Source organism: Gorilla gorilla, chromosome 4 (assembly GCF_029281585.2).
Source record: "Gorilla gorilla gorilla isolate KB3781 chromosome 4, NHGRI_mGorGor1-v2.1_pri, whole genome shotgun sequence".
Taxonomy (NCBI): domain Eukaryota; kingdom Metazoa; phylum Chordata; class Mammalia; order Primates; family Hominidae; genus Gorilla; species Gorilla gorilla.
Genome location: NC_073228.2, coordinates 28,531,435 through 28,549,336, shown reverse-complemented (window position 1 = coordinate 28,549,336; position 17,902 = coordinate 28,531,435). Strand labels below are relative to the sequence as shown.

Here is a 17,902-nt window from a genome sequence, read left to right as displayed (position 1 = left end):
CTTTTGTTGCCTGTGCTTTTGATGTCATATCCAAGCAATCATTGCCAAATCCAATGTCATGAAACTTCCCTCTGTGTTCTAAGAATTTGGTAGACTTTGCTCTTTTGTTCCCTCTTTCTTCTCCTACACAAAGATCTCATGACTGTCACATTGTCCAAGATAAGGTGTTAAATGTACTATTTTATTATTTTTATTTTATTTATTTATTTTTTGAGACAGAGTTTCATTCTGTCACCCAGGCTGGAGTGTAGTGATGTGATCTTGGCTCACTGCAACCTCTGCCTCCCAGGCTGAAGCAATTCTCCAGCCTCAGCCTCCCAAGTAGCTGGGATTAGAGGCATGTGCCACCATGCCTGGCTAATTTTTGTATTTTTAGTAGAGACAGGATTTCACCATGTTGGTCAGGCTGGTCTTGAACTCCTGACCTCAAGTGATCCACCTGCCTCAGCCTCCCAAAGTGCTGGGATTACAGACATGAGCCATTGCGCCCAGCCTTAAATGTACTCTTTTAAATTGAAAAAAGAAAATAAGCTGTGATCCATTTTTGAGTTAATTTTTATACATGGCATAAAGACCTGCATTTTAAGTCCCTTTTGGATTGCTCTGCTACTTGTCCTTCCTCCATTGCAGTCTGCTTCATTCATTGTGTCTGCAGTTTAGCACAAGCTCTGGAACCAACCATATGAATTTGAGTCCCACTTCCACCATCTGCTGGCTGTGTGACTATGAGCAAATTCCTCAACCGTTCTGTACCTCTCTTCCCTCATCTGTAAAATGGGAGCGTTGATCACAGTACTTACCTCATGGGTTTCTTGTGAGGATCCATATGTTGAAAACCCCCAGATGGTCCCTGGCACCTGGAAATTGCACAGTGAGGGTTGGTAATTATTATTGTCCCTCCTAAAACTGGATTTTCTCTTATACTTGGTAAACTGTACCTATCAGCCATCTTCAGTTGGGTTGGAATGGCCTGCACAATCCCATGCATGCACCTGACGCTTGCAGGGGCTCCCAGCTTGGCAGAGACGCCATTTCCATCGGGATCAGCTATCCCCCCACACCAATGCTGCAGCTCTCTGGATGGATGCACCCTGACCTCCCCTGTGTTAGAGGAGAGGTGGGCGTGTTGAATCATGGAGGCAGACTTCCCCTTTGCCGTTCTCGTGATAGTGACTGAGTTCTCAGGATCTGGTTGTTTAAAAGTGTGTAGCACCTCCCCCTTCTCTCTCTCTCCTGCCACCATGTGAAGATGTGCCTGCTTCCCTTTCGCCTTCCACCATGATTGTAAGTTTCCTGAGGCTTCCCCAGCCATGCTTCCTGTACAGCCTGTGGAACTGTAGAGCCAACTAAACCTCTTTTCTTTATAAATTACCCAGTCTCAGGTAGTTCTCTATAGCAATGTGAGAATGGACTGTCTACATGCTTGAAGCAGGAAGGGAGACTTTCCTGTGAGCTCAGTCGATCAGCTTAACCAGAAGTGTCACTATTTTTTTCTTTCTTTCCTCATGTTATAAATATATTTTACCCATAATGGATCATATTTGGGGGTTATTTGGTCAGTTTCTCTAGTCGTGGTATCAGCCCATGTGTAGAGGTAGGGCCTTTTTGAAGATGTGAGCCATTGTGGGCTGAGAGTGATGGAAGGCAACACAGGGTACAGGGATTCTGAGTGTGGAGGGAAGTGAGTCTGAGGAGAAATCCAAGGTGAGACAGATGGAGCTGGCCTCCACAGACCTCAGTGCAAGAGTACTGGGGGTGACCACAGGCCTAGAGAGAGCCGGTGTCTTGCCAGCTGGTTTTCAGATCAGGCTCAGGTACTCATGGGCATGCACCCTGGATGGAGGGTGCCCGCCTCACCTCTCCACACCCCACCCAGTCCCTACCTCGTGTGCCCTCTCCTAATTGCAAACTCATAACATCAGGGTCTCCCTGGAGAAATAGGTATGATGGGGAGGGACCTGCACAGCCCTGGGGTTGATTGCACAGCCCATAAGAGAGAAAAAGCCCAAACATGTGAACATAATAGGTCAAGTTAGAAGAACCTAGAGAGATAACCTGGCTTCCAGAGACCCAGATATATCACATCCATCCATCCATCCAGCCATCCATCCATCCATCATCCCATCCACCTGCTCAGAAGTGGTCCCAGCCTATGGAGGGAGGGCCTCATCAATCCCTGGCCATAACCCAAGGGTGGCTCAAGCCCCAGGGAAAAGTGGCCGAGGAGAGCAGAACAAGTTCTGGCCTAAAAGTCAAGACGCCTGGTTCCTCCTTTTGGCTTGCCATTAGCTAACTACATGAACCAGATCATTTGGCTTGACTTTCTGGACCTCAGTCTCCCCACCTGTAAAATGGGGACAGTTGAACCAGGAGGTGGATGGGTATTTCCAGTTCTAACATTCTGTAGCTGAGCCTCTGGCCTCTGACATCACAATATGGAGCTGGCCTCACCCAGCTCTGCTGCTCTCTTGGTCATGGGAGCAAGGTGGACTTGCCCTGGACCTTCCCTACTTGTGCTCCTCTGTTATGGGCAGCTCTTGCCTTGGCTCAGGATCAAGGGTGAACACAGTTTAGGTGTGGCTGGGACCCCAAGAAGCATGGGACCAGACAAAGGGACTGGGTGCAGACAGGACCTTCTCAGCACATGATGCCCATATCCTTCCCTGCAGATAACTTCTACAATGAGACCGAGGCCAAGATCTTCCCGCAGTTTTATGACCAAACAGGTGAAGTTGTGTTGAACAAGTTCATGGAGGCCACTTGGAACTATGTCACCAACATCACCAGGAAAAATCAGGAGGAGATGATGTGGTACCACCCCCACCCCAGCCTCTCCTCTCTTTGCTCTTTTCAGGGATTTGGGACCATGGGGCACCACACCTCCTGCCCCCATCCCAAGCAAGAGGAACAAGGGAAGCCCCAGTGTACATGTCAAAGAGGGCTGCAAGCTCTGGGCCTCCTGGAAGCCCTAAACTTCCTCCGGGCAAGAATCTCCTGCTTCTTGTCCTTTGTAAATCTCACCTCCTTGCTTTTAGAGATCCAGGTTTCTGCCCTCTCCTTCTCAGCAAATCTTGCTCCCTAAGCCAATGGGATTAGGGAGTCAGTTAGGGTGCCATGGCCCTGGAGGTCAAGTGGGACCCTTCCCCTGTCCCCCAACCTTGGTGGCCCCCTTTGCAGCTGCACAAGGACATGGAGAGGTCCTAGTTCATGATTTACTTTGGCACCCAGGCCCGCCTGTTTAAAGTCACCGAGTTCAAGGACCCGGATGTGAATGGCATGCTGAGTAAGCTGCAGAACATAGACAAGGTGACTCTGTCCAGGGACGAGCTGCGGGAGGTGATGGATGGAACCCCCAGGCCTTTAGGCACATGCTCCCTGGTCCTAGGGGTCTGGTAGGGGAGACAGAGTGCCTGGGGCAGGAGGGAGGCAGGGAGTGGAGGAAGGGCAGGATCAGAACTTCCTCTGGAGAAGGAGAGGAGTAGAGGTGGGGGTACCGATCTCTCCTGGCTGGTGGGGCGAGCACTGGGGGGGGACCTGGGGCACCAGCCTACCCTGGGTAACACCTGTCCCCCCAGTATAACGAGCTTCTGGCCTACATGGAGATGACATACAGTATGGCCCAGGTGTGCCTGAATGAGGGGCCCTGCCTGTCCCTGGAGCCTGGTGAACACCCAAGCCCTGTCCCACCCAACCACAGAATCTCCAGCACTCAGTCCCTTCCAGGGGCCCCTCCCAGCCCCCAACCACCCTCCCTTATTGCCAGGAGGGTGAGGGAAGAGGCAAGTGGGAGTGGGTCCCCCATGGCTCCTTTTCTGAGCATAGAACTCGAAGTCATGGCCACCTCCAGGGACAAAGAGGAGCTGCTGTGGGCCTGGCAGGGCTGGCAGGATGCCGTGGGCCGCCAGATCTGCACCACCTTCGAGCACTATGTGGAGCTCAGCAACAAGGCTGCACAGCTCAACGGTGAGCAGATGCGATGCCACAGAGCTTGGAGTGATGGCAAGGAAGGGGCAAAGCTGAGCTTTCCCAGGGTGAAGGTGGCTGTAGGGCCCTGGAGACAGGACCTATGAGCCCTGCAGCTGGGCTCTCCAAATATTCATAGAGCACCTATGTGCTAGGTGCTGGGGAGGTTCTGACGACACATAGGTGAAAAGACAGGCACCTGCCCTCATGCACCTACGGTCCTGCAGGGAGACAGACCATATTCAGTAAACACCTGTCTCTCACTACCATCTGGGGTGATGCGGAATAGGAAGAGGCTGCTGAGAAAGAGAATGAGAAGAGGCTGCTGCAGACAAGTGGACAGGGAAGGCCTCTGACATTTATCCAAGACCTGAAAGATGGGCAAAAGACGGGAAGCAAGATGTGAAAGAAGAGCAGCCTAGGCAGAGGCTCCGCGGCAGGAGGAGCCGGTGCTCTGGAAGACCTGAAAGAAGCCCAGGTGGCCACAGGGCTAAGGATGAGGTGGGATAAGAGGGGACTCAGGGCCTTGCAGGCATGGTGGGGAGCTCGGATCATGGACTTTGCTCAGTGCCTTTCTGAAATGGGCAGGTATTCTCCCCGTTTTGCAAAAGAAGACCCAGATGGTCAGCGAGGTTGAGTGGCTTCCCTAGAAGGCGTCTGGGTCTCCTGTCAGCTAGGCCATGGCTAAAGGGTGAGATGGTGAGCTCCTGGTGAGTCCTCTCTCCTGTCCTAGGTTACAAAGACATGGGGGCCTTGTGGCACTCCAAGTATGAGTCGGATACCCTGGAGCAAGACCTGGAGCGGCTATTCCAGGAGCTGCGGCCACTCTACGTGGACCTGCACACCTATGTGCGCAGGGCCCTCCACCGCCACTATGGGCCCGAGCTCATCGACCTGACGGGGCCCATCCCTGCCCACCTCCTGGGTAAAGGCCCTGCTGGTGGCCGAGGTGAGTGCCAGATAAGGGCAGAGACTGTCTCCAGCCTCCTCTTAGCCCCTCTCCTCCTCTTCCAGAGAACACGTTGGCTCAGTCCTGGGTCAACATCTTAGACCCGATCCTGCCCTTCCTGAAGAAGATCCCAGAGGATGTCACAAAGATCATGAAAGTCCAGGTTAGTGCTTGGCCTGTCTGTCCCTGCCCCTCCCCATTGGCATCCTTGGACAAACAGGGCAGCGCCCCCCACACCCCCTCTTCTCCCATAGCACTGGAAGCCAGAGAAAATGTTGGAAGAGGCTGAGACATTCTTCACCTCCTTGGCGCTGCCACCTGCCCCACCCAGTTTCTGGAAAAAGTTGATGCTAATGAGGCCAACCGATGGGCGAGAGGTGGAGTGTCACATCTCTGCCTGGAACTTCTACCAGGACGACGATTTCAGGTGCTCACAGCGGCACCACACACCCGGCCCTCTCCTCTGCCCTGTCTGGCTGTCTTAGGTATGGGCAGGGGAAAGCCAGGGCAGAGGAGGGAGAAGGCAAGTGAGAAACACAGAAGGAAAGGTGACGTGAGAGGAAAGGGCTTGGTTGCTGGGTGGATATGGGGCCTGGAGTAAGAAAGAACAATTGCCGGCCGGGCACGGTGGCTCATGCCTGTAATCCTAGCACTTTGGGAGGCCAAGGCAGTGGATCACGTGAGGTCAGGAGTTCGAGACCAGCCTGGCCAACATGGTGAAACCCTGTCTCTACTAAAAATACAAAAATTAGCCAGGCATGGTGACATGTGCCTGTAATCCCAGCTAGGAGGCTGACGCAGGAGAATCACTGGAACCTGGGAGCCGGAGGCTGCAGTGAGCCAAGATCGCACCATTGCACTCCAGCCTGGGAGACACAGCAAGACTCCGTCTCAAAAGAAAAAAAAAAAAAAGAACAACTGCCAAGGCCTGTCTGGGCTCCAACCCGACCACCCAATCCCTCAAGGAGTCTGAATGGGGAAACTCCCCTTTCTCCATGCTCCTTGACCCATGCCCTTTGCTTGTAGAATAGAGAAGTGCACGGAAGTGACCACAGAAGACCCGCTCTCCATCTTCCACGAAATGGGCCATTCCAGTACTTCCTGCAGTACAAGAACCTCTCCGTCATCTTCCGCGCAGGTGCCAACCCAGCCTTTGAAGAGGCTGTGGGGTCTGTGATCACCCTCTCGGCCTCCTCCCACAAGCACCTGCTCAACATAGGCCTGCTCAGCCTCTAGCACCAGGACTCAGGTGATGAGGATCAAGGGCCCAGCAGGAGGGCAGCACAAGCCTGGGACCGAAGCTAGGGCTTGGTGGGGTCAGGGCTCTCGGGCAAAGCTACGGGAAGGAGATCCCAGGGGTTGCCTCTTGACTGCCCTCACCCTCTTCCCAGAGGATGAGGTCAATTTCCTGATGCATATTGCCCTGGAGAAGATCGCCTTCATCCCCTTCGGCTACCTGATGGACCTGTTTCACTGGAAGGTCTTTGACGGCACCATCTGGAAGGACATCTACGATCAGGAGTGGTGGAACCTCAGGTGGGTTGGGCACCATCTTCCACCAGATGGGCCATTTCCAGGACTTTCTGCAGCACGAGAACCTCTCTAATTTTCCACGCAGGCATTGAGCAGGTCTTTTAGCCTTTCTAGGCTTCAGTCTCCTCATCTGTGAAAAATGGACCCTGGTGATGGCCCCACCTGCTCCCTGGGTAGCTGGGAAGCTCACACAAAGATTGCAACTGAGCTTCTCTAATCACAGAACACTGACCACCAGGCAGGCCCTCCCAAACCTCCCTCCCTTCCTGGTGCCAGGCAATGGAGTGTGCGGGGGCCTGAGCACTTTCCTTTCTGGGGAAAGACTCCCCATGGGAGAGAGGCAGGTCCCTAAAATGCACGCATGCCTGCCTCGGGCTTAACATCCCCAAGCTGCCATGGGAACCCACCAGCAGTTGGGAGGCATCACTCTCAAGTGAGGGACCCCCGTGTTACACCTCATCACTGACCCCTGGCCATTTGATGGGATAATAAATGCCTGTGACCAGGGCTCCTCCATATGTGGCAGGCCTCGGACTGACCAGCTTCAGTCTGCTGGTCATAGTGTGATTCGGGGTTGCCAGAGGGTGCTCCTGGCTCTGCAACAGGCTCTTACTTTTTTTGTTTGTTTTTTGAGACAGGGCCTCGCTCTGTCACTCAGGCTGGAGTACAGTGGCATGATCATGGCTCACTGCAGCCCTGACCTCCCAGCCTCAACCAATCCTCCTTCCTCAGCCTCCTGAGTAGCTGGGACTATAGGTGTGCGCCACTATACTGGCTAGTTTTGTGTAATTTTTTTTTTTAAGAGATGGGGTTCGCCATGTTGCCCAGGTTTAAACTCCTGGGTTCAAGGGATCTGCCTGCCTAGGCCTCCCAAAATGCGGGGATTACAGGCATGAGCCACTGTGCCCGGCCTCTTATGTTTAATTTGAACATTTACAACCACCTTGCGTTGTGATCACTTCAAAACGCTCAGCTCACAGAAGCAACAGCTGAAGCTCACAGAGGTCACAAACCAGCCCGAGGTCACACAGCAAACGAGCAGGTGGCAGAGCTGGGAGCTCCTCCCCTTGTCCTCTCACTCCCACCCTTGACTTCAGGAGCAGGTCTCCCTGGTGGGCTTGGCAGAGTCTTGACCTCATGCCTCTCTAAGGTCACCCTCATAGGCCATCTGAGGCACCTGCAGGAGGCCTCTGTCAGCTCTGCCCATCACCCCAGCTGATGGAACCCCGGGGCTAAGCAGGAGGGGTGGCAATTCCCTGGGCCTTAAATAAGGCCCTGTCAACTGGGAGGGAAGCTCCTGACACTCTGTTGACCTTGGAGATGGTTCAGAGGCTCCAGTGAGCCAATGATGAAGCCTTGTTTTTGAGACAGGGTCTCACTCTGTTGCCCAGGCTGGAGTGCAGTGGTGCAATCATGGCTCACTGCAGCCCTGACCTCCTGGGCTCAAGCGATCCTCCTGCCTCAGCACCTGAGTAGCTGGGACTACAGATGCGCACCGGAACACCTGGCTCATTTTTGTATTTTTTATGGGGACAGGGTCTCACTTTGTTGCCCAGGCTGGTCTCGAACTCCTGGGCTCAAGCAATCCTCCCACATCAGCCTCCCAAAGTGCTGGGATTACAGGTGTGAGCCACCACACCTGGCCTACTTCCTTCCATTTTATAGACATTTTACAACAAGACTCGGAGACAATCAGCAACTTTCCCACAGTCGCACATCTCAGAGGGGCAAAAACAGACCTTCAGGTTATCAGGGTGTGACTGTGACTGGCTCTGCGTCCTGAGGCCAATTCCCTGATCTCCAAACCTTGGTTTCCTCATCTGCAAAATGGGAATAATAGTAGTACTGCCCCACAGTGATGTTACTCTTTTTTCTTCTCAAGACTTCTTACTAGATGAAATGACCTTGTTTATTGGTCTATAATCTGTCCCCCACTGTTAGGATGCAAGCAGGGGCCTTGCCTCCCCCGCTCCCCCACTGGTCCCTTCCCCAGAGACCAGGATGGTGTTGAGTGCATGATGCGTGAGTCTATGTGGAGAGCCAGACATGGTTCTGAGCATAGAGGAAGTGTTCAGTCAGTGTTAACTGCTATTGTTTTACTCTGATTCCCAATCCCATGTATTTTCATTTATTTAATCAATAAAAATGCATTAGGTATCCTCAGCCTGCCAAGTCCAGTTTTGATAGACACGTAGGTGCTTTGAAAAGAAAAAGGCAGACCAGGTGTGGTGGCTCACGCCTATAATCTCAGCTACTTGGGAAGCTGAGACAAGAGACTCACTTGAACCCAGGATGGGGGGTTACAGTGAGCTGAGATCACGCCACTGAACTTCAGCCTGGGCAACAGGGCAAGACTCTGAAAAAAAAAAAAAAAGAAAGAAAGAAGAAAAGAAGGAAAGGAAGAAAGGAGGGAGGGAGGGAAGGAGGGAAGGAAGGAAGGAAGGAAGGAAGGAAGGAAGGAAGGAAGGAAAAGAAAGAGGCTCTGAGAACCTGCCAGACACCACCACCAAGCCCTCTGCCTTTTCCCTGCCAGGTTGAAATACCAGGGCTTGTGCCCCGCTATTCCTCACTCAGAGGAAGACTTTGATCCAGGTGCCAAGTTCCACATTTCTGCTGGTGTGCCCTACATACGGTAAAGGTCTGGGCCCTGTTAGCAGTGCCAGTCCTAGGAGTTGAGGGGCGTGGGAACTGGGGTGAGGATTTGCAGGAAGGCCCTAGGTCCAAATGTCACCCTGTACCCGTGCCCATCTCTTCCTGTTGGGTTGCGCAGCCTTCTGAGGCCTCTGACCTAGAATCCTTTGAGCTTTTGCATCAGGTCCGGTGTAGAGGGCAGAGCTGATGAGAATATTCTAGACCATCCCTGCTGTCCCTTGGAGGAGAGCAGGTCAGAGGGGGGCAAGGGTTGGGGTGACTGCTGGTTCAGAAAGCTAGAGAAGGAGAGCCCCCCAGTACTCCAGGGTCAGCCCAAGACTGGGCCCTGCCCAAGGAGCCTCTGCTCAGGCAGTGACTGCTGACATGGGGCCCTCGTGGCCACTGCATGTCAGAGCTGCCTGGTCCCAAGTGCTCTGAGTTTCCCACTCCTGGTCTCCACTCCCCAGCCTGCCCTCACATTTCTCAACCAGGTACTTCCTCAGTCTGGTGCTCCAGTTCCAGTACCATGAAACACTGTGCAAAGCCTCGGGCCACATGGGTCCACTGCACCAGTGTGACATCTACAACTCCAAGATTGCCGGGAAGCTCCTGGGGTGAGTGCCCTCTCCTTCATTTGTTCTGGGCTCCCCCATCTCCCTTTAAGGAAGTCCTGCTTCAGGCTCCCTCTCCACACCTGACTACGTTAGACACCTTGAGCAGAGCTTCATTAAGCTTATATTCTAGCGGAATTTCTTCCTCATGTCAGACTGCAGTCTTTCCTACATTAATCAGAGCCCATTTCCTCTTGTGTAGCCTTCTGTGTTCAGAGACACTGCTTAGGCTGGGCGCAGTGGCTCATGCCTGTAATCCCAGCACTTTGGGAAGTCGAGGCAGGCGGATCACCTGAGGGCAGGAGTTCGAAACTAGCCTGGCCAACATAGTGAAACCCCGTCTCTACCAAAAATACAAAAATCAGCCGGGCGTGATGGCAGGCACTTGTAATCCCAGCTACTTGAGAGGCTGAGGCAGGAGAATCACTTGAATGTGGGAGGTGGATGTTGCAGTGAGCCGAGACTGCACCATTGCACTCCAGCCTGGGCAACAAGGTGAAACTCCATCTCAAAAAAAAAAAGAAGAAAGAAAGAAAAGACAATGTTTAGCCCCTCCCACTAACACACACACACATGCACACACATATGCCAGTAAGCCAAACTGTCCCAGATAGGAAGCCAGCACTGGGGTTCTACCTCAGGCTTTAGCCTTCCGTCCGAATCCCCCTTATCCTTTCCTTACAAGGTGCTGACCTACCCTCTCAACAGCACTTGGCACACCCTTGAGTGCAGTCTGTTTCTCCCACCTCTTCTTGGAGGTGCCCAAATCCAGTTCCCAGGCTGATCCAGGTTGCTTTCACAGTAGCCTCTTGGCATGCTTCTGGTCAGCCTGTGGTCCACTTTGACCCTTGAGTCTTTTTCTCTGCACTTGGTGTTTAGCTTATTCTTTCCATGCTTACCTATGTGGCAGTGGTTTTTAGTCCTAAAGCAAACCCTGAGGGAGTAGGGGACTGAACTGAAAATGTGAAGCATTTACTACTACAGGAGGCACTCTCTGATGAGTACTCTTACAGTGTTTCATATTATAATAATAGCTCTTAACTTTGCAAAGTGGATATTATTATCTGCCTTTTACAAATGATGAAACTGAAGGCAAGAGAGGTGGTGTCGTTGTGCGTCATTCATCTAGCAAGAAGCAAAGTCATGCTTTGAACCCAGAACTGACTCCAGAACACATTATCTTTCACCCTGTTCGCCTCCATCATTCAAAGAATACAGCCCCTGGTGAGCTTAGATCCAGGTCTAACTGGTTCCAAGATCAGCACTCCAACCTTGGAGATGTGGAGCTCACCCACCGACTTGATCATTTTCCTGTTGAATTTCAACGGATTTCAATAGGTCCATTTCCCTAATTGGTCAAGGTCATCTTGAGCTTTATTCCTGTCTCCTAGAGGATTAACACTGCCACAAATTTAGTATACTTTGCAAATTTAATGAGCATATTTTTGATTCCACCATGCAATTTATCTGTAACCACCAGGCCAGATGGGGTTTCAGGACTGATCCCCTGGGCTTTGCTCCTAGGGAGGGCTGCACCTTGCATGACTGTTGTCTCCCTAGTAGATTTGCTCTTCCATCCTTTCACGTCTCAGGGCTTTATTCTAGCTGATTGCCCAGCTTTGAGCTTTTCTGAACATGTTGAACATAACGGCACCTCTCTGCTCTTTGCATTCATATCTCTGGCTGCCTGTCATTTATTCATTCAGTAAACATTTACTTGTCCTCATGCAGACCAGCTGCTCTGCATTCAACAGGGGGAGATGAACCACAAGATAAATAAATTTCATGGCCGGGCATGGTGGCTCACACCTGTAATCCCAGCACTTTGGGAGGCTGAGGCTGGCGGATCACCTGAGGTTAGGAGTTCGAGACCAGCCTGCCCAACATGGAAAAACCCCGTCTCTACTAAAAATACAAAAAATTAGCTGAGAGTGGTGATGGTTGCCTGTAATCGCAGCTACTTGGAAGGCAGAGGCAGGAGAATTGCTTGAACCTGGGAGGCGGAGGTTGCAGTGAGCCGAGATCATGCCACTGCACTCCAGCCTGGGCGACAAGAGGGAAACTCCATCTCAAATAAATAAATAAATAAATAAATAAATAAATAAATAAATTTCATAATACCAGGCAATAGAAAGGGGCTTTCGTGAACATAGAAAGAGGATTAGGAGGTCATGCCGGGGGACCAAGGAGGGAGTTTTGTCCTCAAATGCAAGTGTGCAAGAAATAGCAGAAAGCAGGCATGGTGGCTCACACCTATAACCTCAAAACTTTGGAAAGCCAAGATGGGAGGATCCCTTAAACCTAGGAGTTTGAGACCAGAGTGGACAACATGGTTAGACCCTGTATCTACAAAAAATGAACAAAATTTGGCCAGGCATGGTGGCACGCACTTGTAGTCCCAACTACTCAGGAGGCTGAGGTAGGAGGATCACTTAAGCCTGGGAGGTCGAGGCTGCAGTGAACTGAGATCACACCACTGCGCTTCACCCTCGGCAACAGAGCGAGACCCCCGTCTAAAAAAAAAAAAGGAGAAGAAGAAGAAAGAGAAAAAAATAGCAGATATCTCTTTTCTTTTCTTTTCTTTTCTTTTCTTCTTTTCTTTTCTGTTTTTGAGACAGTCTCACTCTGTTACTCAGGCTTGACTGCAGTGGTATGATCTCGACTCACTACAACCTCCACCTCCTGGGATCAAGCAATTCTCGTGCCTCAGCCTCCAGAGTAGCTGGGATTATAGGCACACACCACCACGCCTGGCTAATTTTTGCATTTTTAGTAGAGACAGGGCTCTATCATGCTGGCCAGGCTGGTCTCGAACGTCTGGCCTCAAGGGATCCACCCACCTCAGCCTCCGAAAGTGCTGGGATTACAGGTGTGAGCCACCACGCCTGGCCAAGATATCTGTTTTCTTTTACATCAACTCACCTCTTTCATCCCACCTGATTGGTGGGATGTTTGACCTCAGTCATTTTCACCACTTCCCACGCTCACCCCACTCAAGGTGCACAGGGCTCTCAGGGTCTGACTTGGCACCAAAGCATGTGGCCAGTGAGTCATCTCTTGTCATTGCTCACCAGTCCCTGTGTGTCCCTGGCCAGACTCCTGCTCAGGGAAAATCCTGATTCCAGGCTCAGGACTTCACATACCATTTTGTGAGCCGTGGGCAGAGGAAAGGTTTCTGAGTAAGGAGGATGTCATGACCTTTGCAGATGATGAAATAGCAGCAGAGCCGAATATGGTTTGTGGAGGGGAGAGGGGATGTGAGTGCTTGCAGGGGGAAAAGAGAAAGATTCTTGGCTGCTCTTTTGCCTAATTGATCTTAAAACTTGGTTTTGCTACTTTTGATTCATCCTCCTAAATGTGATGGCCCTGAGTCAGGCTCTGGGCTGCTTCTGTTGGGAATGGAGGGTTGAATTGGGCCTGGTCAAAGTTCTCAGTCACCCAGCTTCACCCCACCAGCCATGGTGCGCCTGACCTTGTCCATGGGGTGTGTTGTTGTCACTTTGGAGTTGAAAGCTCCAGGCAGCATCTAGTTGTCATCTCTGCTGCTCTCTGGTCTCATGTCCTGTCCACATGGGCTGTTGGCTGCCCTTTGGTCAAACATCTTGTCCCACCCAGCCTGAAGGACTGTTTCTAAATGGGTAGATTCTCAATGGTTGAAGCTTTTCCCCTACTAGGTTCTTCCTCTTACTCAGGAGCCAGCATCAGAACCTCTTACCTAGAGTTAGTTGTGGTTTTTCTTCTCCAGTGGTATCTGCTAAGGCCCACTGACCTTTGGTTTCCCTAACTCTTTCTTTTCCAGTTGTTTATTAAGTGATGCGCATAAGCCTTTGCAAGCTACAAACCCTCCTTCATCATTGTGGGACTTAGTCCTCATCACAATGAGGGCAGGTATTCATGGCTCCCATTTTACTGATGAGGAAACTGAGGCCGAGAGAGGCTAAGTTGTCTGCTTAAGGTTATGCAGTCCATAAGTAGCACTGCTAGGTCAGGTTTAAGCCTGGGCCCTGTTAGTCTAGACCCTAGATCGTGACCTCTGGGCCTTTGGGTCCCAACTCTGTCCTGAGAGTTGGATCAAGGAACAACAGGTTGTGAAGGATAAACATCTGCCCACCACTGCCTCTCCTGGGGACTCTGGAGTGGAGAAGCCTGGAGCCCTGGCTTCAGCACACCTTATACTCCCATTGTGAGCCCAAGGGACCTAGCATAAAGTTCAACCACCTGCCCCTAAGGACTGGGTGTGCCGTGAAACACAGCTGACATTTGTGCAGCACTACAGGTGGCGTGCGGAGCACCTCCCATGCTCATGATGTTTCTAATCCTCCCAAACCCTCCCTGAAACCAGAAAGGGGTGAACAACTGCCACTATCTACCAACACCGAACACCTCACAGGAAACAGTGTCTCAGGACTTTATGCCTATTTGAGTCCAGGAGAATAATAATCATCACAGTATTACCAGTAGTACTAGTAATCACCATCATCATCAGTAGTTAACATGTATTGCCTGCATGCTATGCTCCCAGCACCGTGCTTATTTAATCATCACAATGGCTCTTCGAGGTAGATACCATTATCATCTCCGTTTTATGGATATGGAAACTGAGGCTCAGAAAGGTTACTTGCCCAAGGCCCCACAGCTACTAAATGGCAGAGCTGAGATTCAAACCCAGATTAATCTTCTTTCAAACTTGTGATTGTATCCACTACGCCAAGCTCTGTGGGAGAGTTCTGGCTGGCCAATCACTGGGGCCAGGATTGGGTGCACTGGGGGTCTCAGCTGCACCAGCTGATGCCCTTACACAGCCTCACAGCTGCACCCACTCCCCCAGGGATGCTCTAAAGCTGGGCTCAAGCAAGCCCTGGCCAGAGGTCCTAAAGATGCTGACTGGGGAGTCTGAGGTGTCTACAAAGGTCTTCATGACCTACTTCAAACCCCTACTGACCTGGCTGGTGACAGAACATGCAGCAAGGGGACATCTTAGGCTGGCCAGACTTCAGCTGTTCCTTTGAAGGTTTGATAATCTGACCCTGGTTCCAGCTCTGGGCCAGCCCCAGGCTCCACCTTACCCTGCTCTGTCCTAGTACCTACCCCTACCCAGCCTTAACCCCTGGCTCATTCATGACCTGGCTTGAATCAGCAGCACTGCTGCTGTGGGACCCTGTCTGTACCAGGCCTGCTGCAGCTTCAGCCAAGACCACCGCTCCCACCACAGCCCCTGGCTCAGTTGCTTCCTTGCACACTGTCCAGCTAGGTTGCCAGGCTGACATCTGAGCAAAGGATCAGCATCTTGCCTCTGGTCCCTTGCATGCAGGGGCATGTAGTCCAATCAGATCTCCTCTGACAGCCACAGAAGACCCCAGGGGTCCCTCTCCAGTTCTACCCACCCTATGAGACTCCCATGTCTTCCACAGAAAAAGACACAGACAAAGTGACATTCCTGAGTCTGAAGCTGGACCCCAACCAGGCTAAATTTGGGTACTGGGTGCTGCTGGCCCTGGGCTTTGTCATGTCTCTGGTGGTGCTGGGGCTGGCCTGCAGGCTGCAGTGCCTGGAAAAACAGTCACTGACTCAAGACACTGAGATATTCAGCCCACTGCCCAATGCCTCCTTCCTGGGCATAGACATGGAACCCTGCCAGGCTGCTAAAGGACAGTGGATGCTGCTGGGCCTCTGCCTTGTCCTGATGCTGTGCTCAATCAGCCTGGCCATCTGGATTTTCACACAGTAAAGCAGGAAGCCTCCATGGGTAAGAGCTGAATGGTGAAGCTAGGACTAGACACAAGTGAACTGGTGAGGCTGGGGGGCAGGAGGAGGGAGGCTGAGCCAGAGAGCTGGGGGGCAGAGGAGGGGACAGCCTGCATGCATAGTGCCCAGTTATAATTGGGTTCAGCTGTGGCAGATCTGGGTACATGTGATATTGTAATTGTGTGTTTGCAAACTCATGTATGTGAGGCTGTGTGCACAAACAACTGGCTCTATGTGATTCTATGTGTGTCCTGGGTTTCAGGCCAAACTCCTTCCCCTGGTGGCTCAGGACCTAAGGTTTTATTGACCCAGTGGCTGTGTCCCTGCAAACCAGCCCCCACCCCAAGTCATGCCCCGAATTGGTTCTGCACACAGCCTTGTTTTCTTCAGTAACCCGGCTATGGGACTGCAGTGCCCAAGGAATCTCTGCTCTGGTTAGAAAAAGGACTCTGCTTCAGTCCACTTCTGCTCTGGTTAGAAAAAGGACTCTGCTTCAGTCCACAGTACATAAAATGTACTCAAGTAGAACAGGACATTCCTTTACGAATCACCAGTGCCCAGTTTATGAGCACTGTGCTTTTATACCAACCAGCACATCTTTCTGCTAATCCTTGGGCCAGCCCTGTGTTGGACTACATAATCCAGCCCCCAAAAGCCCTTTGTTGACCAGTTGAGATGCAAGTAGCCTCACAAACTGCCCCATGGCTCTCCCTGCCCCAGCCCAAGCCCTTCCAAATGGAGACAGTGGGTTGCTGGGCACTGAGCCAGGCTTGATTAATGATTGACTTCTTTAATATTTAAACAAAGCTCATCTCCAACCACTCTGCTCTGGAGATGGCCTTGTTCAACACACACACACCTGCTGCCTGGCCCGTTGCCCTGGGGAGCGAGCATAGGACAAACAGCACCTTTTCAGGCTCAGTGGGGGATGGGGAGGACAGGAAGGAGGGAACTGGAGGAGAATACTTGGGAAATTAGTGCTCTAGAAACAAGCCTGGGGAAAGAATGGGAAGGCCTCTGCCTCTGCCTTTCCTAGTTCATTATCCTCAGCCTGGGTCTGCCTGCCATGAGGATCCTACATCCAATATTGGGGATTCAGAGCATCTGGATGGAGGTTGCATGGGCTCCTGGGGAGGCTGGGAGTCAGTGTCTGTCAGAGAATAGGGAAAACTTGAGGGGAAAGGGCATTATAGCCAGTAACTACAGAGAAGGGGTACCCCGGCTGCAACTGAGCTGGTGGGAGGGTGGCCAAAAGAGGAGACCAGGTCTCTCTGAATTAAGAATCTGAGCCCCAAAGTCAGGTGTTCAGGGGACAGAGATACTAGGCTGAGATCTCCATGGACCCTGCCCCTGTCCAGGTTTGAAAGGTCTTTCTGAGATCTGGCTGAGCCCAAGCACTTGCTCCAGCCCCAGGCTCTACAGCACCCTTGTTTGATGACTCTGTCCCTGCTCTTACTTTTCTGTGCCATAATGTCCTTATTTGTCCGTATTACTAGCTATCAGCTCTATAAGAGCTGGATGCACATCAGGAGTGTGCCCCTCTGTAACAACTCTAGTCAGCACAGGCCATGGTGCACAAAAGGGACTTGGAAAATGTTGGAATGAGTAAGTGAATGAATGAATGAATGAAATGTCCCACTGCCCAAGTCCCTCCGCAGAGCTCAGCACCCCATGTACTGAGCTCATGAGAAATAGCCCCTTCTTTTCCTCCACAGCCAGCCTGTCCAACAGAGGGGCAGCCAGGACATCTCTGCCCTCTTCTCATCCCCCAGCCACAGTGGCCAAAGAGGCCCCCACTAGGCACTGTGGCTCTGCATGACAAACGCACATCCAGCCCAGGACTCTAAGCCTCTCACCTGGACTCCAGTAAAAACCTCGCTGAGCCTCCTTGTCTAACCTCCCTCCCCCACCCACCATTGTAAAGTTTATGTCACCAGAATATTTCTTTCATGTCTAATTGCTTAAGAACTTGGTTGTTCATCAGTTTAATCTAGATGTTCGAAATGGCATCTGAGGGTCTTTATTAATTACCTCTTTCCTCCAAACTCACCTCTCCCACACCCCCTTGTTCCCCCCACCCCAGCCCCTCTGCACTGACATCACCTTTGGCCTTTGCCTAAGGTGCATGCCCCGTTTGAATGCTTGCCCTCCAAGATCAGGCTCAAAATTGCTCACCAAACCCTCTGCAGCACTACAAACCCACCCAGATGCTCAGTGAACAGTAGTCCCCTTCTCCCCTTCCTCTCCAGGAAGCCTCTTTCAATAAACCTATTCCCACCCCCATTTGCTTTTTCTAGTGTGTTCATTTTCAGTCAGTACTCAGTACTCAGACACTTTTATCAGTGGTCACTTGCTAATAGGTGGTTTTAAATCTGTTCTCCTTCCAAGATGTACCTGTATGCTAAGAGCTCTCAGGCCTCTGAAGAAGGCATCTTATTGCATACTTCTTTCTTTCTTTCTTTTTATTTTC

The 17,902-nt window shown here is 51.6% G+C and overlaps 1 protein-coding gene across 1 annotated transcript; it reads left to right on the top strand.

Moving 5' to 3' along the window:
• Positions 1 to 2,502: 2,502 nt before the first annotated feature.
• LOC101139668 (angiotensin-converting enzyme-like protein Ace3) lies at positions 2,503 to 17,706 on the top strand. Its single transcript, XM_063706202.1, is given in 15 exon segments — positions 2,503 to 2,574; positions 2,670 to 2,811; positions 3,229 to 3,306; positions 3,823 to 3,963; positions 4,253 to 4,441; positions 4,697 to 4,888; positions 4,978 to 5,075; positions 5,167 to 5,339; positions 5,939 to 6,000; positions 6,003 to 6,161; positions 6,304 to 6,448; positions 8,979 to 9,077; positions 9,568 to 9,690; positions 15,099 to 15,433; positions 17,148 to 17,706. Coding segments are annotated over 9 exon segments (1,098 nt in total). The 5' UTR covers positions 2,503 to 2,574; positions 2,670 to 2,811; positions 3,229 to 3,306; positions 3,823 to 3,963; positions 4,253 to 4,441; positions 4,697 to 4,707; the 3' UTR covers positions 15,157 to 15,433; positions 17,148 to 17,706.
• Positions 17,707 to 17,902: the final 196 nt, after the last annotated feature.